Raw genomic sequence first — 19,198 nt, 5'->3', positions numbered from 1 at the left:
AGTTAAAAAAGCACTAGCTGCTCTTCCAGAGGACCCAGGTTCACAGTACTCCCATGGCAGCTCACAACATATACACAGGCAAAACACATAAATAACACATACATAAATAAAGCAGGCCGTAGTTCCTTGCCTATACTCAGGTAGAATGGGGATCTAGGTGTCCATAGTGATATCAAGTGGAGAAAAGGGTGCTGCATCTTAATGCAGACCTGAACAAACACAGAGGAGATAGAAACGTCACCTCTGTCCAATCTAGGATCAACACAGAAGGCTAAGCCTGAGATGTGCAGCTACTTCCTCCATCTGGACATGAACATGGCCTTCTTGTATCCAACATGTTTTGTTTTTTTTCAGGAAAAGTCTAATGATAAAGGGAAGAGTCTGGTGATGAACTAAGTATGAACAACCTTACACAGCCTTGTGCCAGCAGCTTCTGGGATGGACCCAAGCCAACCTCCCATAGACCCACGCCAGCCTCAGAACTCTGGTGGTGACACACTACAGAAAATGGCTTTAAGTTGGGTGTGGTGGCACACGCCTTTAGTCCTAGCACTCAGGAGGTAGAGGCAGGTGGATTGCTGTTAAGTTGGAGGCCAGACTGGTCTACAGAGAAACCCTGTCTCAAAAAACAAAACAAAACACAAAACAGAAAAACAACAACAACAACAAAAGCTTTAAAAAGGTTTATTTTTTTTTAAATTTACATCTTTATTTTACAGATTAATGTCTCCATTTTCTTTCTTTCTTTTTTTTTTTTTTGGTTTTTCAAGACAGGATTTCTCTGTGTGGCCTTGGCTGTCCTGGACTCACTTTGTAGACCAGACTGGCCTTGAACTCACAGCGATCCGCCTGCCTCTGCCTCCCGAGTGCTGGGATTAAAGGCGTGCGCCACCACCGCCCGGCTTTCTTTTTTTTCTTTCTTTCTTTTTTTAAATTTTATTTATTATGTATACAGTGCTCTGCTTGCATGGCAGAAGAGGACATTAGATCACGTTATAGATGATTGTGAGCCACCCTGTGGTTGCTGGGAATTGAACTCAGGTCCTCTGGAAGAACAGTCAGTGCTCTTAACCTCTAAGCCATCTCTCCAGCAATGTCTCCATTTTCAAAAGTGATTCTATATATGTGTTTGTTGCTGTTGTTTTGATGCTGTTTTTATGAGACCTTTATGAGGTCTCAATTTGTTCTGGCTGACCTGGAACTCACTATGTAGACCAGGCTGACCTCAAACTCAGAGATCTGCCCGCCGATGTCTCCCTGAGTGCTGGGATTAAGGCATGTGCCACCATTCTTGACCCAGTTTTTGAACTTTTAACCAATATTTTAGAAGATAAGCCGGCTGGTGGTGGCACACGCCTTTAGTCCCAGCACTCGGGAGGCGGAGGCAAAGGCAGGTGGATCGCTGTGAGTTCAAGGCCAGCCTGGTCTACAAAGGGAGTCTAGGATAGCCCAGGCTACACAGAGAGACCCTGTCTCAAAAACAAAACAAAACAAAACAAAAAGAAGAGAAGATAAAAAAGCCATCCATATATGATCTTGATCCTCCTCTCATGGCTTTCCTTTGATCTGCTATCTACATACATATACATTTGACCCTGGGTCAAAGCATCCAAAAATAGAATATTAAACCAAGACAGAGCATGGCATTCAGAGCAATTCCTCCTGTTCTTACAGGCAGGACAGGCCTTTGAATTCAGTCATGTCTCCTAGTCAGATGCTCACTACTCTTTGGCTACATTCTCAGGATGGCTTTGCCTTGTAAAGACTTGGATGCAAGGCCTGCTCTTTCTCTCAGCAGACTGGCTTCCTCAGCACTCTGGTGAGCCTGTGTGTGCTTCAGTAAGAAGTGGCTAATGAAGAGCTTCAGGCCTTCTCGCAACATTCCCAGCTTTGGGTTGTCAGACACTCTGAAAGGGAATTGGAGACACATGTCAGGGAGAGGCTTGTCTTCCCGACCTCAGAGCTTGGTGCCTCAAGAAGCAAGGCAAAACCTAGTTTTAGGCATTTTGGGGGTTGGGGGGTTGGGTGATGGGATAGAGCCCAAGGTCTTGCATAGCATAGGTGTCTCCTAGTGAGACACCCCAACTGTGTATTTTTAGGCAGAGCCTTGCTATGCTGTCTAAGCTGCCCTCAAACTGCTGGCCTCCAAGAATCCTCCTTGACTCAGCCTCCAGAAAAGCTGTAACCATAGGAATGTCACTATATCTGGCTTTTAAAAAAAGGGTAACCCAGAGTGGTCTCAAATTTGAAATTCTAATGCCTCAGTTTCCAAGGTGCTAGGATTCCTGGCACCCAGTATGCTGGGTGCTGCCATAACTGGTGGTACCCAGTTTACTTATTTATCTAATGTATCTACCTACCCATCTGTCTGTCTGTCTATTTATTTATCTGTGGGCTTGTTTTCTTTTTTTGTTTCCCCTTAGACAGGGTTCCTCCAAGTCCTGGCTGTCCTGGAACTTGCACTATAGACCAGGCTGGCCTGAGATTCAGAGATTTACCTACCTCTGCTTCTCAAGTGCTGGGATTAAAGGCATGTGCCACCACAGTTTATAGTTGTGAACTACAACGTCCAGCTTTCACCTAAGAATTTCCTGAGGACTAGGGACAAGGCTCGGTGGTAGAAGCATATGCTTAGGTTGGGCTCAAGTCCCAGTACCTCATACGTAAAAAATGAAATGAAACCCAAGGAAAGACTTAACATATCTACTTGTTATAATTTGCACAGGCCTGGCTTTAAAAACTAACAGCAATGAAATGGTAGTGATCTCCATGCTAGCTCAAACAGCAATCTCTGCCTTTTCCTGTGTCTCATCAGGGAATACCAGGCACATACCTTGAAAAAATTAAACCCAGGTCTTCTTCTTCTGTTTCCATCAGCAGTGCAGTCAACACTCTCCGTAGGAAGTGGACTCTGGGTTTATCCAGTTCACTGAACTCAACTACCTAAGGGTCAGGAGACAGGAAAGCATCATCATGCTGATTCATCTTACCATGATTTGTGACCCTTCCTGCTCTGCAACACTGGCTGCCAGGAGCCAACTGCTGGCAACGACAGAGTACTGCTGGCAGGGTAGGCTGCTGCCCAGGCTGTGAGCTATACAGCCCTATGAGCGCCTGGGAGCATAGCTACGGGGGATATACACTCCAAACCTGAATTTAATTTGTAGAGGGGAGACAGGTCTTGCCTCTGTATTTTGAGGTAGCTCTTTAGTTACAACTCCACACAGAGAATTTGGTTATAGGAGAGGCCAATTAGCACATACATACTTCTGTTTTCTAGAAAAGAGACACAACTGCACAAAGCCTCAATTTTAGCAGGAGGATAAACACACTGTACCTACCCTGTGCCCACCACAGAGAAGTCACTAATTAGAGAGCCACAGACAGCAACATGGAGAGAACACAAACTCGAGCTGAACTTACAGACAGCTTTACCATCGTGTTCAAGCATGCTTTCCTTAATACTTGGGCTTTTCCTCCAAAAATTTGGGCTTCTTTATTCTTTCTCTAAATCCTCCAATGTTATCACACACACAGCTATGTGTTTTGACTTGGGTCTGACTTCCATGTGAGCTTGAATGGACTGCATGATCATTTTCCCTTCTCTCTTATGGCAGCTGTTGGGGTTTTACAGCTTGTCTGTAGTTGCCCCTTTAAAAATCCTAATAAAATTGTTCTTGATCTTTATAAAAAAAAAAGCTTCAGGAGGATAGAGTATGGTGAAAAGTACTGCCCAGAGAGGCTTGAGCTATGCCCACATATGCTCTGCTTGCAGATATAGGCACAGGAAAGCACAATAGCCTGGGAACAAGGCTGTTTTGAGTAGATCCTCTGAGGCAGGTATGATGGCTCGCACCTTTAATCCCAGAACAAAAGGAGGCAGAGGCAGGCGGATCTCTTTGAGATAAGAGGCCAACCTGGTCTACAAGTCAAGTCCAGGATAGCCAAAGCTATACAGAGAAACCCTGTCTTGAGAACCCCAGCCTCTCTGCCCCCCAAAGAATAGCTCCCCTGAGAAGAGCAAGGGACACAGATAAGAGCCCAGGAACAGGGTCAGGGATGTGCCCTGAGCCCTATAATAGCTACTCCTGGTTGTCAACTTGACCTCTGGAATTAACTGAAATCCCAGGAAGTTGTGAGGATTCTCTGATGAAAGGCAGGAAGGACAAACACACAGGACATAGGAGGCTGCCCTGCAGAGCAGCAATGTTACACACAGGACACAGGAGGCTGCCCTGCAGATCAGCAGTGTCACACACAGGACACAGGAGGCTGTCCTGCAGACCAGCAGTGTCACACACAGGACACAGGAGGCTGCCCTGCAGAGCAGCAGTGTCACACACAGGACACAGGAGGCTGCCCTGCAGAGCAGCAGTGTCACACACAGGACACAGGAGGCTGTCCTGCAGACCAGCAGTGTCACACACAGGACACAGGAGGCTGTCCTGCAGACCAGCAGTGTCACACACAGGACACAAGAGGCTGTCCTGCAGACCAGCAGTGTCACACACAGGACACAGGAGGCTGTCCTGCAGACCAGCAGTGTCACACACAGGACACAGGAGGCTGCCCTGCAGAGCAGCAGTGTCACACACAGGACACAGGAGGCTGCCCTGTAGATCAGCAGTGTCACACACAGGACACAGGAGGCTGCCCTGCAGACCAGCAGTGTTACACACAGGACACAGGAGGCTGCCCTGTAGATCAGCAGTGTCACACACAGGACACAGGAGGCTGCCCTGCAGAGCAGCAGTGTCACACACAGGACACAGGAGGCTGTCCTGCAGACCAGCAGTGTCACACACAGGACACAGGAGGCTGTCCTGCAGACCAGCAGTGTCACACACAGGACACAAGAGGCTGTCCTGCAGACCAGCAGTGTCACACACAGGACACAGGAGGCTGCCCTGCAGACCAGCAGTGTCACACACAGGACACAGGAGGCTGCCCTGCAGAGCAGCAGTGTTACACACAGGACACAGGAGGCTGCCCTGTAGATCAGCAGTGTCACACACAGGACACAGGAGGCTGCCCTGCAGACCAGCAGTGTCACACACAGGACACAGGAGGCTGCCCTGTAGATCAGCAGTGTCACACACAGGACACAGGAGGCTGCCCTGCAGAGCAGCAGTGTCACACACAGGACACAGGAGGCTGTCCTGCAGACCAGCAGTGTCACACACAGGACACAGGAGGCTGTCCTGCAGACCAGCAGTGTCACACACAGGACACAAGAGGCTGTCCTGCAGACCAGCAGTGTCACACACAGGACACAGGAGGCTGCCCTGCAGAGCAGCAGTGTCACACACAGGACACAGGAGGCTGCCCTGCAGACCAGCAATGTCACACACAGGACACAGGAGGCTGCCCTGCAGAGCAGCAGTGTCACACACAGGACACAGGAGGCTGCCCTGCAGAGCAGCAATGTTACACACAGGACACAGGAGGCTGCCCTGCAGAGCAGCAGTGTCACACACAGGACACAGGAGGCTGCCCTGCAGAGCAGCAATGTTACACACAGGACACAGGAGGCTGCCCTGCAGAGCAGCAGTGTCACACACAGGACACAGGAGGCTGCCCTGCAGAGCAGCAATGTTACACACAGGACACAGGAGGCTGTCCTGCAGAGCAGCAGTGTCACACACAGGACACAGGAGGCTGCCCTGCAGAGCAGCAATGTTACACACAGGACACAGGAGGCTGCCCTGCAGAGCAGCAGTGTCACACACAGGACACAGGAGGCTGCCCTGCAGAGCAGCAATGTTACACACAGGACACAGGAGGCTGCCCTGCAGAGCAGCAGTGTCACACACAGGACACAGAGCTTAGCACTCACCCTGAATCCCACCCCCCACACCCCCGTGCCTAGGCTTCACTGTCTTCAGTACTTGTGCTTCAAGGCTCTGAAGGCTCCAAGTGCAGGGGTGGAGAACTATCGTCTTATGGTATTTGGCAGTGAAGATCCACAAGTGCATCTTTAGAAGGAGAAAAGCCTGAGCTAGTGTCATCTGAGAGAAGGAAACCTAACTGAAAACAAGTCTCCATAGGATGAAGTGATTGGTGTAGGAGGGCTCAGCCCATTGTGTGTGTGGGGGGGGGCATCCCTGGGCTGGTGGTCCTGGGTTCTGTAAGAAAACAGGCTGCGTAGTGTTCCTCCAAGGCCTCTGCATCATCTCCTGACTTCCTTTGGTGATAGACTGTTATTGGAAGTGTAAGTGAAATAAAGCCTTTTCTCCCCAAGTTGCTTTTGGGCATTGTGTTTTACCACGGCAATTAGTAATCCTGAATTCAAAGTCCTACTTCACTCTATGTTCCCCACGGAGCTGTGAGCAGTTCAGCACTGTATAACCAGGAACAGGATATTAGCCTCACTTGATTATCAAACAGCCTGTTACTGGGGCTGATGAGATAGCTCAGCAGGTAAAGGCACTTGCCACCACCCCTGATGTGCTCAGAACCCATGTGGTGGAAATAGATAACCAATTCTGTTGTCTTCTGACCTCTGGCACATATGACCTTCCCCTCCACCCCCTCCCCACTCAATAAAGCAGAATAAAACAAAAACAATCCCGAGTCTGTAACTAGACACTAATTCTCTAAGTAAAATTTCATAATGTGGTAGCTGGGTATTTTCTGTGATGGCTATGACAACGAAAACACTCCCAGTACTCTGGGAGGCAGAGGCAGGCAGATCTCTGTGAGTTCGAGACCAGCCTGGTCTACAAAGTGAATCTAGGACAGCCAAAGCTGCACAGAGAAACCCTGTCTTGGGGGGAAAACAAACAAACAAACAAACAAAAAAAAAAAAAAAGGAAAGAAAGGAAGAAAGAAAACGCTTCATAGCTGGAGGGTAGGATGGCACACCTTTAATCCCAACACTCGGGAGGCAGAAGCAGACAGATGTGAGTTCAAGGCCTCTCTGGTCTACAGATGGAGTTCCAGGAAAGCCAGGGCTACACAGAAAAACCCAGTCTCGAAAACCAAAAAGAAAAAGAACACTTCAGAAGCTCAGAAAACGCATTTAAAAAACAAAAATAAATAAAAAGAAATATACTATCTTGGCTGCTTTTTCTAATTTCTTGCATTATACAAACCTTTAGAACAGAAAGTGGAAGTGATTTTGTCTTCAACAAGTGTGCCAGCAGATGAACCAGATTTGAAAACTTAGTGCTTGGCAAATTTTCTAAGTCCCGAAATTTGTCCCAAATGCTGAACTGGAAAGTCATCTAGTTAACAGTAAAGAAGAAAAAAAAGTTAAAATGTAACAAATCAGTGGAGGACTCAGCTGGATCCCACTTTAAAGGTACTCTATTCCTTAGTTACCTATCAATAAGCCAAACCAGGACTAAGAACAACTTCACTGTCCTTTCCTGACACCATAACAGAAGTCCCTTTTGGTTGTAGTTTTGTTCCACATATCAACAAATGGGTTTGAAGAAACATTAGCAACTTATAAAAGAGACTGGTACCCTGAAATACTCCAGTCAGCCTGGCCACAGTCTTTCCAGCTGTGACAGACAAGATGCCTTGGGCGGGACCCCTTTTACCTTACCCTACCTTTCCAATGCACAGACGTCGTCTTCTTCTTTTTTTGGTTTTTCAAGACAGGGTTTCTCTGTGTAGCCTTGGCTGTCCTAGACTCACTTTGTAGACCAGGCGGGCCTCGAACTCACAGCAATCTGCCTGCCTATGCCTCCCAAGTGCTGGGATTAAAGACGTGCGCCACCACCGCCCGGCTTCTAATTACCTGGAATCTCCTTTCATAGCTGCAGAACTTGCTAGCCAGGAAAGCATAGAACGGGTTGTAGGTTTTCTCTTGCAGGCAGCAATCCATGAGGATATGAACGATCTCTCTCTCCTGCTGGTCCTTCAGCCCAAGCCTGTAGACAAACAGCCAGAATAAGAACATATCTTTTCAATTTTTAAAAACTTGTATCGATCCTTTGTGAATTTCACATCATGAACCCCAATCCAACTCATCTCCCCATCCCTTTGTATCTGCCCTTCGCCCTTGCAACCTCCCCCACAAAAGAAAGTAAGAGTTAAAAAAAAAAATCAAACAATGAAAAAGAACCTTATGGTGGAAGCTATAGTGTGTCACACAATATACCCTTTTGTCCACACATCTTTACTTGCAAGTGGTCACTGAAATGAGTCACTGGTCTGGTTTGAAGCCTCTGGCTTTTGCTACACTGTCAATACTGCATCCTCACCAGGACTCCTCTAGGATACCCTGTTATTGCCCTGTGTCACGGAGATCCCACAGCTTTGGATCTGCAGGACCAGCCCCTTCACAAGCTCCAGCAGATCATAGATGGGTAAATGTTGGGATGTGCCAACTCACAGCCCTGGCTGTGGCCTGAAAGGTAGCTGAGTCAGTTAGCTACCAGCTCTCCTGCATCCACACCACCAGGGCGAGCTTTCCAGTACTGCCCTGGCTAGCTGATCCAATGCAGCAGCCAGCAAGGGTCAGCTTCCCTGCTCTCATGTCCTCGGAGTCGGCTCACCTGTGCCTTAGCCACAGGGTCAGCTCTACTGTGCCGAGGCTGGTGAACGGCAGGACCAGCTCTCCCACCTGCTACAGGCAGCAAGGGATGATGGAGGTCTGCTTTCAGCTTTTATGGCAAAATCAGCTCCTTCCCGTCTGCGGTGTCCAGTGGGAAGTGAGTTGGTAAAGACGGTGGTTGCAGCCACATATTAGGCCACTGTCCAGTCTTGTCCCTAGCTTCTGTGGGCCTGTTTTCCCAAAAACATGGCCAAATGTCTTGTAAGGCGCAGCACAATGCCCAAGTTATATAGAAGCTACAAAGCTGAGGACTGGTTTATGTTGTTAGGTGGCTGTGGTGCTGTGTAACAATAACCCAACACTTAGGAAGCTGAGATGGGAGATTTGTGAGCTCAAGACCAGCTTGAGCTATACAGGCAGACGTGTCTCAAACCCCCAGACACCCTCTCTACAGGTAAAACTCACAGGAAACTCCATTCTGTTCTGTGTGCAGTCCTGTGAGTATGGACAGGGTCAGGTAGCAACCACCACAGTGGAAACACAGGAAGTTCCACAGCCCCTAAAACTCCTTCTTCCTTTGTAGCAGGCACTCTCTCTGAAACACAGGCCACCATGACAGTTTTCTGTGACTCTAGTTCTGTTGTGTGAACATGTCAACAGTCCTGAAGTGGCTGTCCAAGTCTGGCTTCTTGTCCCAGGGAAGAATCTTTTAAATTACTCGTGTTGTGGTGTGAACCTTGCTGCTCAGTCTTCTGCAGAGCTGACAGCCAAGAATCACACGCACCAACAGGACCACAGCTGCTCTACCCGTCAATGGGAGTAGACATGAATGTGAGCTTTGGCAGTTAAAAACAACTGACTGCCCTTCTTCTTTCTGGGGAGGAGCAATTAGAAGTTGAACCCACAGCCCTGCACATGCCAAGTGGACCTCTACCACTGAGCCCACTTAGCCCCAGCTGTTTGCCCTCTGAATCCAATCTCTGTAGAGAAAGGCAGCTCTATGACTTAGGAGAAAATAGCAACTCTGCTGTTGGTCGTACCCACGCCTTTTCAACCAACCAACCAACCAACCAACTCCAACAGAAGCAGCGCTCTGCTCAAGGTGTGTGTGGGCCATCCAAACAACCAGTTTCATTTCAGCGGCACTCATCAATCCATGGGGTTAAATGTCCACAAGAACAGACAGTGATTAAAAAAAAAAAAACAATTGCAATGCTGGAATGCTAGAGTCCAGGGCCTCACACTGTTGGGGTACAAGCCAGCCTGGCTAATGAGTTTGATAAATAAAAGTTGGGTGGGCAAGGAGTAACTGTTAAGTCCGGTGCAGCCTGGAAGCATGATTCTCCAGCGTTAGCCTCACAGTGCTAGGACGATAGGCTGTACCACCTTGCAGCACTGACTGCGGCAGTCAGTGCTATTGACATTCAGTAGACAATAAGGTCTCAGAAACGTAAGCAAGCCCAGGCTTCCATTATCAATAAGGCCCAGTTCAGAAAACCCAATCATCAGACGTGCACTTATTTCTAAGTTTAAAGCAGATAAAGGAAGGGGTTAACATTCAATTGTTTAGAAACATGTAGTAAAAGTTACAGTTATGAAAACCATACTATAAGTCATATATATACATATATATATGTGTGTGTGTGTCTTATATTAAGAGTCAGAAAGGTGGAGATAACAATTCCTGACAAGCAACAGTCATGGCTGGTCACCTAATACTGCCAGCCAAGCTCTCAAATCTTGCACTACACAATGCTATTTACCAATGACACACTACTAGGGATCCATGTCATATGAGGGTCACATGGGACTCAGAGGCCAGGTGAAAGGACAGTAACAGGGATGACTCAGTTGCTCAAATTATCCAAAAGCAAAAACCTCAATCAACTTACTTCTGTTACGCCTATTAAAGGTCAAAATGCTCTCACCAATGCTTACCTCAACAGCTTCTCAAAGGCATCCAGGAAGTCCTCACTCGTCATTATAGTGCAGAAGATGTTCCTTCTGACGTCAGTGTTCATTCTCTGCTTTCTAGCAAGCTCCAGCATCTTGGAGCTAACCTGAAAAGAGAGAGATCGGTGCCCAGACCCTCCCACGTCCTCAGAAACAGACACATTTGAGCACACGGTGACTGTGAACTGTACGTATATAGTGCATGTAAATATCATGCCTGTACTCTTAGGCAATGCCTGCAAAGGGAGAAGAGCTCAGTAGGAGCCTTCTCAGGAGGTGGAGGAGACCTGTGCACAGCTGAAGACCAAGTTCATACAGCTGCTACCACAGCCTCAGAGCCACAACTACCAAGTGAGACGAGGGTCCCAGGCAGGAAAGACAAGAAGGGAATTGGAGCACAATTTGAACGCACAGTAGGGACTAGAACCTATACCTCGGGGAGTAGCATGCACCCAAGTTCCAACAACAGCTCCTCTCAAATGAATTTCATTCTCACGCCTCTCACATTCCATTTCTAGATTTTGTCTGAATTGAGTTTGGAACTTTTTAAGAACTCTTAACAAGCAGAATGACAGAGGAATCATAGCCGACACAAGCTACTTCTATGACACGTCCTGTGCGGTACCCTTCAAGAACTCAGCACTAACAAGGGAGGTACTTTAGACAGCGCAGACTTCTGACACAGCAGGGAGCCCATGGCCAGGCACTGTCTTCATACCGTTCCTCCAAGTGGCTTCTGCAGGTGTGCGTGATGACTGTTGTCAATCATCGGGGTCCCACTCCATGCAGACCCCACTATCCACCAGCGACCAGTCTGCTCTGCATTCAAGATGCCATCCCATGAGATTCGAAGCCGAGTCTCGGAACCCGAGCCAGCACTGCGTACCTGGTTAAAAGAAAAGGCTTCCTGAAGGGCCTCAGCTGGCTCACACTCTGCACTTCTGTCATGCTCTGTTTGACAATGGCAGTTTTGGTGTATGACTATGGCAATGAATGATGGACAACTGGGACAGTTAGCTTGTTTGGAAAAGTGCCACAAAGAGCCATCAACAACCAGTGTCCTGTGTGTGAGGTCTGTGTGCCCACCAGCCACATGTATGTAACCTGGGCTCTGCATCAGTGACTATGACATGGTGACCATCTCATGCTGACTGGTAACACTATATGTGGAACATCTGAGGAGAGCTACTTGGTCCAGGTGGGGCCTGGCCTTCTGAGTAGCAACAGAGAAAGCTATCATACAGTTCAGCACCTGGACAGTCAATAAACTTGATGGTTTCTATGCATGGAGGCTCCGCAATCTCACTACAGATGTAAAGTTTATTTTTGTTTCTTTCTCTTTTTTTGTCAAAACAGCAGTTCTCTGTGTAGTCCAAGGCTGTCCTTGAATTTAGGAGATCGGCCTGCCTCTGCCTCCCGGAGTGCAGGGATTAAAGGCGTGCACCACCACCGCCTGGCGAGATGTACAGTTTCTAAGACTTGTGCTGAACATAGGCTAAACCATTGTCACAATGGGTCCCTAATGACACGGAGGTTCAGGACAAGCCAGAATAGGGTGTTACTCACCAGAGCTCTCTGTAACTTCCTCAGTTTCTCCACAGGCTCAGGATCGTAGCCAGGGATTTTACGCATGTCATTGTTCTTCAGAGCCAGCATCGTCTCCAACATAAACCGTACCTTACAAGAGACAAACCACCCAAACTCTCATCAGCAGTCACTGGCGATTCACAGTGGAAGCAGAGGCCACCACTGATCCGCACACTGACAGCCTAGATGCAGTCTCGCCTATCTTCAACACTTCATTCAGGGAGGCAGGATTTTCAAATAGTGGTATCTGCACCCTCAGCACCACCCAGAGGCTTTCCCTCCTCCACTCCACAACCCCAGGCCTGGTTTGAGGGTGACTCAGAACCCTTCCTGGCAAACCCATCCCCAAGACTTATCTAGATGCCAACTTGACTATTCAGAGGCAGCTCTCCTGCACGGCCCACAGGGTGATCCCAAACTCTCATCCAAAAGTTACTCAGTTCTGACTCTGAAGGCTACACCCACTGCCACCACAGCCTATTTTTGTTTCAATATTCCTGAAGCCCTTTCCCCTGCTCTGGCCACCTCCCATCATTCTACACTGGGGTCAAAGTGGCCACCAAAGTAGAGCATCTGCCAATGAACTATTAGCTCAGATCTTCCTCCACCCAAGAAGAAAACCTGGTTCCCTGGGCCCATGTGTGACAGGCTTCAGACCTGGCTTATCGTCTCTCTAGCCAAGCCCTGGGCTCCCACACTGGTGTCTCTTTGAGGGCTTCTCAGGTGCTGTCCTAACCCCTCAGGTGAGGTGGGACCTATGAGTCCATTTTACAGATGGGGAATTGATAGGTAAGACCAAGCCTCTGCTGCTCAGAAGCAGCGCCACACATCTGACCCAGGCTGACACTCAAGCCTGTGCGTAGCCTCCTGGGAAACAACTTGAGGGCAAACAAATCCATTTCAACCATAAAATATGTACGAGCTCTTGAAGAAACCAGTTCAAGCAGTGTATGGTGGTACACATCTGTAACCCCAGCACCGGGAAGAGGATCATGACTCTGAGGCCAGCCTGGGCTACATAGTGAGACTCCATCTCAAAAATCCAAGGAAACAAAACAAAGCCCTCACAAACAAGGTCAGTCTGCAGACTAAAGACAAAAGCACACCTAGCTAAGGCAGAGAAGAAAGACCACTGGGGCATGGACACTACAGTGAGCAGCCAAAAACTCATTTACGTGCTGTCATTCTGCTTCATGGGTGCTCAGCAGGTCATGTGGCACTCCTACCCTGTTCTGGTCCTGAAACTTGCTGCCTGCCCCACTGGCCTTGGCCTGGGCTTCTGTGATCAGCTCCTTAAGTGACAAGGCGTCATCTTTTCTCAACGAGAAGCCCACATTTTTCAGCATCAACAGGATCAGCTCAATGTCTTTTTCCGTGAAAGTTCCAACAAGCTTCTTCAAAATGTCAAAGATGAGCAGAGACTGTACCACGTGGAAGTTGTACAAATGAGCAATCATGGCAAAGAGGTTGTCCAGTTCTTTCCCCTCACCTCCATCTCTATAGACATCATCAAACTTCTTTACCACAGCCTCAAGGAAGCAAGCACCAACCTGCAGGAGATGGAAAAAATGTCACCACGTCACTCTGGGACCTTGCATGAACACCTACCTGTACAGTGCAATGTGACTACAGGTGGCATAAGAATTCCAGCAGGGGCGTTGATGACTAAGAATGCAGACTTCAGTAACTAGGGCTTCTTCATACAATGAGAAGATTCCAGACAACAGACACAGTACTGAGTGCTTGCCTGGGCATACGGATCTTTTCTGTAAAGATACTCTCATATCTTTAGAATCATCAACCAGGTGGCTTTTACCCAGATATCACTGTAGCTCCCTGGGAAAATTTATTTTAAAAAAATGTGCCACTGAGATGGCTCAGTATGAAGGAGCCTGCTTCCCATCTGGGGACATGAGTTTGATGTTAGAATCCATGTAAAGATGATAGCCAGGAAATGGCACCAGGCCAAGAACTAGCAGAGGATGGGTGAAGCTGGGCAAGATGACTATGGCACTGTCCTCTTGCTGTTCTGGAACATTCTATTTATAGTGTCTAAGTGTGTGCTGGGGAGGAGGAAGGCCAGGACTTGAACCTATGATGGTTCTGAACGAAGGCAATAAAACCTGAAGGCAGAAATAGCAGTGACTCCTGCTGGTGGCATCATCTTGTGACAATTTTCTCTTGCAGAACATCCAGCTAGGAGCCGAGTAAGGCAGCTGTGATAGATGGGGGAGAAAGGGCTGCTCACACAGTGCTCTGGGGCCGACAGGCAGGGCAGGCACCACTGGGTGTGATTCCCAGCATTTGGTCTGGGTCTCCAGGAACTAGGCAAGGGTGAATATGTTGTGGGCAGCTGGTCAAAATCTGGTTCAATGTCAGTGGATTTAAGCTAAAATTCACATGAGGTATGGCACGTGTCTACAGGAGGGCTCATGAGATCCATAGCCAGCTCTGAGTGTAATGGGCAAGCGCACACAGGATTGCTAGACTGCAAAACAACGATGCTGAAGAATCCAGAAAGATACAACAGACTGGCAATACTGATTTCTGGAGGCCTAAACTAAAGGCCTGAGGCTCGATCCCCAGTTCAGGACACCTTTCCTAGCAGTACATCACCTTACACCCAGGCACAATGTTAACACAGTCGGCATGCTTCAGAGCAAGAAACATTGAGATGCTAATTCAGGTATGTTTTCAGCACACAGGTATGTCCAACGAAGCAACAGGCTAAAGTTTAAATTCTATTATGTCTTTAAAATTAAACATACTAGTACAACTTAAAAATAGGAACAAAAATCATGTTATCACTGAATCTATATGTGACTTTCAACACAAATCTGCAAAGGCCTGAACGTTAAGTGACTGAGGGAAGGTCCCTCTAAGTGGCTGAGAATGCCTTTAGCATTTTTCCTTCCATGAGTTCCTGCGTGGCTTTTCTCAGCAGTTTAATGGGAACCAGCAGCATCCTGAGAGTGTAGCGTATCTGGCAGCTTTAGTGGATGCCATTAGCTAAAGTGCCGTAATGACTTCCCCCTGAACAAGTCATCTCATTGTCCTTCATGCTATTAGCAAAGGTTGAAATGGGAAGCAGGACCAATAATTTCAGGTTTTCAAACCAAGCAAATTCCTGATGCGCTGTGGTGGTCACATCTATGACTTTTAAAATAACTCACTCAAATGCTGTTAAGTCTGTTGAACTGTCTCAGTGTGGTCTAGGATGGGGAGGCACCACAGCAGCCACAAAACACTGTCAATTACTGTGATCATAGGGCACCAGGAAAGCGGTCCAGGGCATCCATTACACTTTGTAATGGCAAGAAAATGGACTCAGACATTCATATGTGAAAATAAGCATAGTGCTTGGGGGAGGAGGGACACCACAGAAGCACAATTCCTAAGAAAGCCAGGGCGATATTGCACAGCAGGCTTCTGAGGTAGTTAGGCCACGGCCTTCACTTCTCAACCTCACTGACCATGCTGGAGTACCATTCCAGATGACATGGCTCAGGTACAGGGAAAAGGCACCCACCTCTATTCCGACCGTGTGGTGAAGGATGCTGACTAAGAGGACATGCTCCATCATCAGTCTGCTGGGCATGGCTGAGGCAGTGACGCAGGCATCCATGAGGGCAGCAGTCAGCGTGTCTGTCATGTGCTTCCTGCTGTGGGCCATGTACAGCTCCTCTAGCTGCCCACTTATAGACGCCATGTTTGGCTCACTCAATCTGGAGTGGAGTGTGAGCAGAGAGTCACTGATACATTCTATTTTAAGTATATGTCTCACTCAGAAACCATGCTGACTTCACTGCAAAACCCTGGTGCATACTGCTCATAACACACTCTAGAAGCCTGAAATAACGTAACCGTCTTTGAGCAGAGCACAGCCACTGAAGCATAGCTTGGGATACTCTCTAAGTCTGTACATATGCCCACAGCTAACCTGATCTAATATCCTCCCCAGAGGCAATGATCATTCCTAGGTGGTGAGTTAAAAAAACTTGAGCTGGAGCCAGGCGGTGGTGGCACACGCCTTTAATCCCAGCACTTGGGAGGCAGAGGCAGGTGAATCGTCTACAAAGTTAGTCCAGGATAGCCAAGGCTACAGAGAAACCTTGTCTCAAAAAACAAAACAAAACAAAAACAAAAACAAAAGAGAGAGAAAGTGTAAACTTGTATATCTCTTGGATAGCACAAACACTTGGCTCTTATAGCTAGCGTGTCCCTGCGCTTATGCTGAACATGCTGTAAAACGACAGGAAACGGTGAAGTGACAGGATATGATGGGATTTAGTACAAGGAAATGAAAACTGCCGGGCGTGGTGGTGCACACCTTTAGTCCCAGCACTCGGGAGGCAGAGGCAGGTGGATCACTGTGAGTTTGAGGCCAGCCTGGTCTACAAATTGTAGTCAGAACAGGGTGCCCCCCCCCAGGCACCCTGGAGGACACAGAACCACGCCCTGCTCCTTCCTGCTTCTCAGAATGACCCAGTGAGCTGTCTTCAAACATGGCAAGGGCAATATCAAACAGCCGAGCATCCTACTTCTTCACGGTTAGTTCAGTTATCTCACACCAAGAACAAGCATCCAAAACCTTGTCTAGTCCTGCCCCCACCATCTGCACTGCAGATAATGTCTATGGCTTAGTGATCGTAGATCATAATTCTGCAAGGTTACCTGTTAATTAGGCCTTTAACGTGTTTCTTAAGCCTTTCTAGCTCTTCTTTCTTACGGACATCCACTGCTTCCTCACCCCTCAACCCAGGTGGGATGTACTTTTCGCCACTTTCAACACCGTGATTCTCCTAGAAGACAGGAGTAAAATTGCAACTAAAATTTACCAACCTCATGAGAACTTGGGGCAGCTGTCATCGCCCCCTCCCCCGCCCCCCATCAGACAGGGTTTCTCTGGGTACATAGCCTAGGCTGTCCTCGAACTCAGAGGTCCACCCGTCTCTGCCTCCTAGAGTGCTGGGATTACCGTACACACCCGGCCTGGGCAGCTATCGTTACAGGATATTGCTGTTTAATGAAGTGAAGCTTTATAAATACCTAGACCGGCCCCGGGTAGGGCTGCCCCTCAGCAGGCTGCGGCTGACACTATGTGTCAGTGCTAATGCTGTTTGTTCTGCACCCTGCCCTCTCACCCCGTTTGGAGTGACAACCTAGGAGCCCTACAGATTGTTTGTGTTATACCTCATGTTCTGGGTCATCCTCCGAAGAACTTTCACTCTTTTCTACGACTTCTGCAAAGCGTACTCTCTTCTTCCCTTTACTTTCTGCTTCTTCCCTTTCCAAGTTCACATCCTCCTCATCCTCCCGCTGCGATTGCGAGACTGAGTCCTCCTCACTTTCCTCGGAACTGCTCTCCAGGTCACTCTCCAAGAGTGTCTGTGCAGTCTCCACCTTGGCTTCCTCCTCTTCCTCGCTACTTTCGTACAGGCCTCCGCTTTTCCCACATTCCAGGGCCCCCAGGATGTAGTCCAGCCCGTCGCGCGCGAAGCTCAGCGGCACCGAGTTACCATTGCCCTTCTTCTTGCGCTTGTTCAGGCCGAGGCATCGCTCCAGCTTCCGGATCTCTCGATCCTCCTCCTCGTTGGCCGCTAGAAGTGCCCGTTTCCTGGAGGCCGCGGTGGCAGGACTGGGCTTTCCGGGGGCACCTTTGGCTTTGGCTTGAGCTGAAGTCGCCGTGGCTTTGGAGGAGGAAGGTTTGGCCTTAGCCTGGGTCGCCGAGGCTTTGATGTTAGCGGAGGAAGCCTTGGCTTCAGCGCGAGTCGCTGTGGTTTTGGCGGGGATCAGTCGTATCTCAGTGGGCAACGGGGTCTCCCGGCCGCCGTTAACGATACCTCCCTCTTGGTCCCCTGCCCCAGAGCCCACGGTCCTCTGCAGGCGCCGCGCTTTCCTCAGGTGTCGCTTCTCCTTACGGAGCTCCTTGCGGCTCTTTCGCCCACCGGGCCGGGAGCGCGACACAGCGCCGCGGCCCTCGCAGGTCTCGCTCTCGGAGGTAGCCCGCACGAAGTCCTCCACGGCCAGACGCAGCCGTTTCAGCGGCCCCTTCCCGCCGCCCGGACGGCGGCAGCTGCCGGTACGCTTCGTTTGAGCCATGCGCCCGTGCACTCCAACACGGTCCGCAGCACCCATGCCTGCAGACGCCGCTAACTTCCGGGATGTTGCGCTGCATCACTTCCGGCAAGGGCGTGACTTCCGGGTGAGCGCTTCTGTCGACCAAAAAGTTGGGATGGGAGGGAGGTGCCCTCTGCTGATCGGAGGGCTGCAGTCACAGACACTAATAGAGTCCTTTGAAAACTGAAGCGCTAGTTCTTTGTTTTGGTTGTAGCATAACTTTGCACTTCGCACACATCCTGGCATTTCCGTGCAAGTATGAGTAACCAAGGAAAGGTAGCAAATGCTGTTTTTCTGTGTATCTTTTCTCTTTTCTACTTTGAGACCGTTTCTCAGTCTGTAGCTCAGACGGACCTTGATTTCTCAAGAATCTTTTGAGCTGAATGCCATAGCTCACGCCTTTAATCCCAGCACTAGGGAGGCAGAGGCAGGCAACTCTCCGTGAGTTAAAGGCCAGCCTGGTCTACAAAGTGAGTCCAGGTCAAGCCAAGGCTATACACAGAGAAACCCTGTCTTGAAAAACAAACAAACAATCAAACAAACAAACGAGCAAGAGGTTGGCTTTTGTAAAATGACTGTGATGATACTGCTGACCTTATGGGTATGAATAAAGATCAGGTGAGGTAACAGTTGTGGAGAGTTTAGAACAATGCTGAATACATGTCCAGAGGCAGGAGCTGACAAGGTTACTGCTATTGCTGGTAGCAATGGTGCAGCTCCTGCTTGAGTTGTACAATTTGTGACTACAGGGACCATACAGCCTAGTGTCTTCGCCAGTGATAGGACATCCTGTAGAATCCCACGGGATACCAAGAGAATGTCTTGAAGGGAGATGGGCTGCTGACTAGCGCAGGAGGAGAAAGCCTGTCTGGAAGAGGATGCCCTGCCTGTGTGATGGTTGCTGTGCTGGTTGGCTTTTTGGTAAACTTGACACAAGCCAGGCTCATTTGGGTAGCGGTGACCTCAGTTGAGTAGGCAAATCTTGGTGGCATTTTCTTGGTTAATTATTAGTGTAAGAGGGCCCAGCCCAGT

The 19,198-nt window shown here is 48.8% G+C and overlaps 1 protein-coding gene across 1 annotated transcript; it reads right to left on the bottom strand.

The window, feature by feature from the left end:
- Positions 1–671: 671 nt before the first annotated feature.
- On the bottom strand, positions 672–18,228 carry NOM1 (nucleolar protein with MIF4G domain 1). The gene is made up of 11 exons (XM_084785468.1): positions 17,240–18,228; positions 16,721–16,848; positions 15,576–15,771; positions 13,273–13,596; positions 12,026–12,136; positions 11,178–11,345; positions 10,445–10,566; positions 7,748–7,880; positions 7,095–7,226; positions 2,834–2,943; positions 672–1,907 (listed from the first exon to the last, which is right to left on the bottom strand). The coding sequence occupies exons 1-11, from the start codon at positions 18,182–18,184 to the stop codon at positions 1,733–1,735; spliced, it is 2,544 nt and encodes an 847-aa protein (XP_084641594.1). The 5' UTR covers positions 18,185–18,228; the 3' UTR covers positions 672–1,732.
- Positions 18,229–19,198: the final 970 nt, after the last annotated feature.

The sequence above is a fragment of the Acomys minous genome (assembly GCF_964271855.1).
Source record: "Acomys minous genome assembly, chromosome: 6".
NCBI lineage: Eukaryota > Metazoa > Chordata > Mammalia > Rodentia > Muridae > Acomys > Acomys minous.
The sequence above is the reverse complement of the archived record's forward strand: the minus strand, read 5'-3'. Positions and strand labels throughout refer to the sequence as shown.

Excerpts from the sequence above, each read along its gene's own strand:
- NOM1 (XM_084785468.1), bottom strand. The coding sequence starts at position 18,184 with ATGGGTGCTGCGGACCGTGTTGGAGTGCACGGGCGCATGGCTCAAACG. Across the intron at positions 12,137-13,272 it reads AGTTTCAGGACCAGAACAGG|GTACGGTTTATGTTGGAGAC; the intron begins GTAGGAGTGCCA and ends GTCTCTTGTAAG. Across the intron at positions 7,227-7,747 it reads GCTATGAAAGGAGATTCCAG|ATGACTTTCCAGTTCAGCAT; the intron begins GTAATTAGAAGC and ends ACTGTTAACTAG.